This window comes from Fulmarus glacialis, unplaced genomic scaffold (assembly GCF_000690835.1).
Source record: "Fulmarus glacialis isolate BGI_N327 unplaced genomic scaffold, ASM69083v1 scaffold19253, whole genome shotgun sequence".
Taxonomy (NCBI): Eukaryota; Metazoa; Chordata; class Aves; order Procellariiformes; family Procellariidae; genus Fulmarus; species Fulmarus glacialis.
In genome coordinates, this window is record NW_009205203.1 from 13,206 (window position 1) to 20,048 (window position 6,843).

Genomic DNA, 6,843 nt, shown 5'->3' on the forward strand with positions numbered 1-6,843 from the left:
TTATGCCAGGGCAGAGGGCTGCCAAGTGCAGTATCAAGCTGTGAATTGCAGCCCTCGCTCGTGCATCTGGGGAGCGGCGTCTCCCTCATCCTGCGCCTGTGGGCAGAGTCTGTGCAAAGCGGGGAGAAACGCTGCCGCCCTTCTTCTGCCCTGCACTTTTCGGGCGTACTTTGCGTAAGTATAATAGAGCTGGGTGGAAAATTGGGCTGGAGTCTGTTCTCAGAGGTTGTTATTTGCCTTGTATTTGCTTTATTATAATGGAAAGAAATCTGTTGATAACGGTTTAGTGAGTTTTCTTTATCTGCAGTGAACAGTCTTTCACCTTTTTGGTGTGCTGGGAGTCTGGTTTTTTACAAGTTTATCACACAATTTATTTTAACAAGCTTTTCTTCATGGAAGCGTTTGGTTTTTGAAGTTGTTGCTCTGATGAACATTAATCTGGCTGGTGCAGTGGATGTGTTTACGCGGTGGGGATACCTATATTTTGGGCTCATTGCACAGCCATTATAAAGCTAGCAGCCCCGTCCCCTGGCAGCTGAATGTGTCGGGGACACCCCAGGCACTGTGCTATGTCTGTGGGGTGCACATGTGATATAGCCTGTGTGCTTCATGGCCTGAGCATCCCTATTTCTGCCTGATAATTTCCAGGAAAGAGGGGTGGGCTGTGGAGCACACATCACTGCACGGCAAGACACAGTGCCAGGTGTTTCCCATCCCTATTTGGATCAAGGCTGCCTCTGGCCTGTGGTTAATGGAGCCCACCAGAAAAAAGGAAGAAACCAGCCAGGGGTGGCCAGGGGTGGCTGGTTTCTGCCCTGGGAGCATCCGGAGGAGCTTGGCCAGGGCAGCGCAGGAGAGCAGGGAGGAGGAGGGAGGCTCAGCAGCCAGCAGGAGCTGCCACCGACTGCCCACGTCTTCCTTTGCTCACTCTGACCCCTCTGCTCCTTCCCCTCTTCCCCTTGGGGTACCCATAGGACACCCAAAGAATTCTGCCTTACTCACTAAGCAGGTCTCCATTGCCACTTTTTCTTCCTTTTTTTTCCTTTTTTGAAATATTGCAAATTTATTTTTTCTCTCTGATCCTTTTCATTGCACCGCTCAAGCACTTGAGCTGGCAAAAGAGAAAGAGGAGTGTTGGAGGGACTGCTTATCCCAGCCTCCCCTGCACAACAGGAGGAGAAGGATGGATGTGCAATTAAGAGAAAATAAGTCAAATAAATGGTGGATGTTGTTTGGCTGAAGGTCGAGCCCTATCCATGTGACCTGACAGAGCTGTGACGAACCAAATGCCTTTTGTGTGAGATACATCTCACTTTGTGAGTGTGCTAGAGAAAGCAAAAGCAAAATCTTGTTCTTCTGTAATTCACCCCAAAGGAGTGCTTCATCCAAAAGAGCAGAAGGCAGTGTGAACATTCTTAATTTACTTGCATTTTGTTTCAACAAAGGGAATTCAGGGTTTGACTGTTTTGTGTTTGAGAAGTTAAAGGACACAGATCAGACTGAGGTGACAGCTAAAGTCTGGGCAGCTGAACCTGCAGTAGAAATTTGTCCAAGTAATATTTCATGACAATATGTAAAAGCTCCCACTCACTAAGAGTATTTTATGCCACTGGACAGCAGATGAACTCTCACTACAAACCCAAATACAAATGTGCCTTGTTTCCTCCAGTAGCCAGATCTCCGTCTTGGTCCCAGGTTTCCTGATGCTCTCTGGCCTGTGATGCAGAGTTAATGCCTTTGTGCTGTACAGGACAGAAGCTCCATGGAGAGTTTTCATGGCTGTGTTTCGGTTTTTTCCCAGGGGAACTTTACTTCATGTCTACCGGCATACCAAGTGCCACGGCTCCCCATGGAGTGGTGTACAAAGTGGTGGACACATCTAGGTATGAGATGTTCTTGTTGCAAAGCCTAAGTGTGGTGCAGTGTGGATGTGATGAATGATGCTGACTGATGAACTAGCTCTTCTCCCATGCTGGGCCCTTCTGTGGAGCTTGATCAAGGAACGGCTGGAGCAACCTGTTGTGGGTCTTCTTTGCTCCTGCAGTCGTGGGAGTCTACACTGCCTGGTAATCACCAACTTGTTATGGGGCCTGTTGGTGTTATGTGGGTTGGAGATTTGTTCCTGAAAGCTAAAGGAGTATTTTATGGGTGGCTTGTCTTTCTCAGGCAAAGTTTCTCTAGACTCCTGCCCAGAGGAGGCAGTTTTTCTCAATGTGTTTAGTCTCAGTTCCTCTCCATCCCTTGTAGCCAGCTGCATCTCCCGTAAGAGCCCCGTGGCCAGGCAGCTGCAGCCGAAGCTGACCCAGCGTGACCTGCAGTGCTCTCTTGGGCAAACCAGAAATGAATGTCAAAAAGTACATTCTTTTTTGTGTTTCAAAGAAGAAAATGGTTTGGACAAGGAAATAAGACCATTGTTGCACCTTCTGGATCCCATGTGCACGTATCTTCAGACTGGGCAAAGCAGCGAATAGTTGTGTTTTATGGGAAGATTTATAGCTGTTTTTTCCATCTTCCTGTTTTTTAAGCATTACTATTATTGGCGAAACACCAAAATACTTTCAGCCAGACATGCAGAGTGAGACTTTCATAGCTTTTATATTTTTAAAAGGATTAAATTTACAGCTTTAGCTATCTGAGCATTTTGAACCAAATCACTCTTCTGTTTTGTGTTGGAACCAGACCCCGAAGTTAAACAGCCCGCAGAGCTGCCGTGTGTTTTCCTCTGACTCCTCCTCTGTCAGGAGCGTTTTCCATTATCTAACACAGTGGAAGAGTTCCTGTAAACTGTGTGTTAAGAGGCTGATATTACGCAACCTTTGCAAAAATAAATAAGCAGAAGTCAAAAGAAAGTTGTAAGTTTAAGTTTAAAAAGAAGTTTCTTTAGTATGTCGAGTACAGCAATATGAATAAGAAATAACTCATAGGAAAATTCATAAAAGTAGGGAATGTCCCTGTGGCAGTAGTTGAGAGGGGAGCTCTTTGCCTTCCACAGAAATGCAAATGCAAACAATCCTAATTACAAAGAAGTTATACCCTCCAAATGCAAACATCATGCATTTTTGAACCAGTTTGAAAACCTCTGAAGAAAGCTGCAGATTAACGAGCCAGCCAGCGTAGGAAAAAGTGATGATGAACTGAGTGTAACTTCTCAGAAGTGAGATATACCTCCATGGCAAACAAATTTGCGTCAAAATAATGTGTTGTTCAAAGAAGCAGCCTCTGTAGGAGACACTTAGAGCTCTTGTTTGAAACTAATGCATTTTTGGTACTACTTTTGTAGTTTGTTTGGGCTTTATGTACGAATAATAGTGTGTTATTTTGCTTCTCTGAAGGCAACCTGAAAACTTGCGTACACGACCTTCATGTCAGATGCTCAATTCAACATGTCTAGTTTTCTGATTTTTATTTTCAATTTGATGAATCTCTTTCTGTAATGCTTGAACCTGCCAATGTTTTATTTCCTTAATGGATTCAGCAATAGCAAGTGAAAACACAGCCAGAGGACTCCACTGCCTTGTGAATATTTGGACTTTGATCAATGGAGATATGTGATTGTTTAATTATGTTTTCTGCTGTAAGAGATTACTTGGATCATTTAAATAGACTTTTTTTTTTTCCAGTGAGCATTACATTCATTGAAAAACAATGGGAAGCAAAGGCTCACAATGCTAAGGGAAAGGAATTAATTGTACGCTGTATGTGTCCCTTTTTTCGCAGGAGAGCACCACCAGGAAAATGCCAAGTTGAGCCATCGCCAGTGAAAGTAAAAAGCAAGCGCATCCAATTTGTGCCAAAGGAGAGTAAGTGTCACTGTTGCTGCTTATTATTGGTGCATGTTAGCTGGCAGTAAATATAAACTCTAGGCTCGCACTGTCTCTGTGTGCGTGGAGACCACCCAGAACTTCACTCTTCAGAGTATCCTCAAAATTAATTCTTACCAGCTGTTTTGGATCTGAAAAGTTGGTTCAAATAAGGCATAAGGTATTTCCCCTCTCCTGGCCATGCGAAATCTTCTCTGTAGTTTCTGCCCCTGTACATTTTCCCTTTTCCATGCTACATGGTGTTGGTCTCTTCTCCCAAGTAACTAGCAATAGGACGAGAGGAAATGGCCTCAAGTTGCGCCAAGGGAGGTTTAGACTGGACATTAGGAAAAATTTCTTTACTGAAAGAGTGGTCAAACATTGGAACAGGCTGCCCAGGGAAGTGGCTGAGTCACCATCCCTGGAAGTATTTAAAAGACGTGTAGATGTGGCGCTTAGGGACATGGTTTAGTGGGCATGGTGGTGTTGGGTTGATGGTTGGACTCGGTGATCTTAGAGGTCTTTTCCAACCTTAATGATTCCATGATTCTATGATTCTACATCGTACCTGTTTCATTGCCACCAACTTGGTTTCCCCATAACTGTTTCTGTACTGTGATCCTGTGCTCGATGGTGCTTTTCAGTGGTGTTTTTTTGCAGTGCCTTCAGGTAGTGAGGAGCACTTCGGGAGCTGAAGGATATGATGGCTAAAGGGTTGGGAAATAGCTCATTGAGCAAGATGAGGGCTGAGTCATTGTTAGTTGTAAGTGAGACAATATGGGATGAGAAAACGCTCCCAAAAGAGTCTGCGTGATCAGCCATTCAGGTGAACTTTTGGCTTATCCAAGCCCTCCAGGGCTTTTTGATTGCTTCATACTGAAGTATTGTACTGCTACAGCTGGAGCAGTCAACGATGTAGCTGAATCTGCAGCAAGCCAAGTACTATTTATGTTAAATGCAAAACCCTAAATACGCTATTAGGATCTCAAAATTAGATTAGGCAGCATCACCTTTCTTTTCCCCTGTGCATTTTGTTTACACATGTAAGTATCTAGGCAGTACTCTAACAACTTTGTCATGAAGTTAATATTACTGTAGGATCTCTAATGTCAGAACACTTTTATTTAATTTTTAATTACATTAATCATGTTACACTGCATTTGAGTCATTGACAGTTCCTACAGCTTTGACTTCAGGGAGGAATGAGAGCACTCAGCACCTTGCAAAATTGAGTTTTTAAGGTGGAACAAGATCTAAGGCTAATTATTAACTGTTGACATGCCTGAGCATTCAGCACATCTTCAGAAACATTCTCCTTTGCAAGCTGTGCACGCAGTTTCCAAATATTATTAACTTGGTTCGTGTTCAGCCAGCTTTGTCTCTGTTTCTGCATTATTCTCTATGCAAGTCCAAAGTTCAGACTTTTAAACTACACATATGACTAAATCTTCTGGGTTTGTTTACAAGGTAGTTTTTATCATCAAATAAAGCTTAGGAACAGTGGGAGAGATTCTGCTAAGTGTCCAAGAAATAAATTCACATGTAGGTGAAAACCAGGCACGAAGATTTTGATTCGGAAGCATGCAAACAGGATGTGTAGCTGTAAATATTTTGCTCTCTTCGTTAGTGTTTAGCATGAATGTAACAGAATCGCAAATGCGGCTTGCATTAGCTGGACGCGTGCATTTGTTGGAAGTGTATTTAATAAATAGCTTGACGAAGAGTAATATATAATAACAACTTGATTCAGTGAGGTGAAAAGCACTCCCAGGTGACCATTAGCTTTCATGCAGCCCTACATATCTTTATATGAGTTCCAGGATTTTTAAGAGCTTTGCCAGATCAGGCTCCAGCAACTGAGGTGTGCACAGGTAAGGCTTTCACATTTGTTTCTTGCCTTCAGAACCTCAGCTTCCAAAGAAGGGAAGTATTTTCATGCCACAAATACAATTCCTCTCCAAAGAGCATTATTTGGAAAAACTGGACCGCTGCAAGGGTTTGTCTTTTGGGGATGATAGATATTAAGCACAAATAAGACAGTCATATTTTTTCTTATCTCTGTACTACAAAGCAAATGATGAATGAGAATGGATAAATCTAGGATATAATTAAAAAAGTCATGATGTCTTTGCAAATATATGTGACACCGTCCCAGCCCAGTAGATTGTTGTTCTGAGTAATTCTGAATTGCTTCCTTCTGACAAGCTAAAACTTATTTTTAAGCTAAAAATAGAGCGCATGTGAATAAGCAAGTCCAGTAATGCCTGGAAACTGTGACAGCAAAGAATTTTCAGCTCTTCAGAGTTCAAGGCTCTTTTATTTTTTTTCATGAGGAAGAAAAAACCCAACCCCAAATCCTGTTTTATGTGTTGTCCTGGCAACTCCGTTCCTTTTGCACATTCCAGTTGCCAGAGAGAATTGATTTTGAATGTTCCTGATTTCAGCTCCTCTGAATAAAGCATCTGGCCCAGTGGGGAGGCCGCCGCTCTCGCTCTCGGTCTGGTAACGATCCAATCATTAGTAATGAAGAGAAGAGCAGAAATAATGCCTGTCTTTAAAATGCTTTCAGCAGGGGAGAAGGGTAAGGTGGGGAACTCCTCTTCTGACCGTGAAACTCCAGTGCCCACCCTTTCATGGCCAGGCTGAGGTTTTGCCAATAAACTGCTTGGAGTTTCCTTCTTGGGAGAGGGTTGCTAGTTGGCATTAAGCCCTGCAGTCCTCTCTGCTAACTAAAAGCAGCCGACATTTTTCGCTGGGGAAACATTGGCTCGCCAGGAGCGTTGTCGCTTCTCAACAGGATCAAGTAAGCAAATTCCAAGAAACGAGTTAAATAAGTCAGAAATCAGCGCTGGTTTCATATAGTTGTCTTTAAGTAGTGTCTGTAGATTGACAGACTCATGGTTTCCTGGGTTTTTCCCCCAACAGAGCTTATTGTGAAAACCCCAACGCCGCGTCCGCAGCTGAAGGCCACCGAGGCCCCTCGGGGAGGCAGGCCAGGCCCCGACACCCCCCGCGCGCCGGCTGGGGAGTGGCTGGGCCAAGC

At 43.7% G+C, this 6,843-nt stretch overlaps 1 protein-coding gene across 1 annotated transcript in view; it reads left to right on the forward strand.

Annotated features, from left to right (window-relative positions):
* The window catches only part of HHIPL1 (HHIP-like 1), a gene marked incomplete at both ends in the record, with an annotated part of 15,482 nt that extends 8,685 nt beyond the window's left edge, over positions 1–6,797 (forward strand). Inside the window, 3 exons of the mRNA XM_009575321.1 lie at positions 1,802–1,883; positions 3,718–3,800; positions 6,726–6,797. Coding sequence (XP_009573616.1) covers positions 1,802–1,883; positions 3,718–3,800; positions 6,726–6,797 — 237 coding nt within the window. The remainder of the gene's footprint in view (positions 1–1,801; positions 1,884–3,717; positions 3,801–6,725) is intronic.
* Between the last annotated feature and the right edge of the window lie 46 nt (positions 6,798–6,843).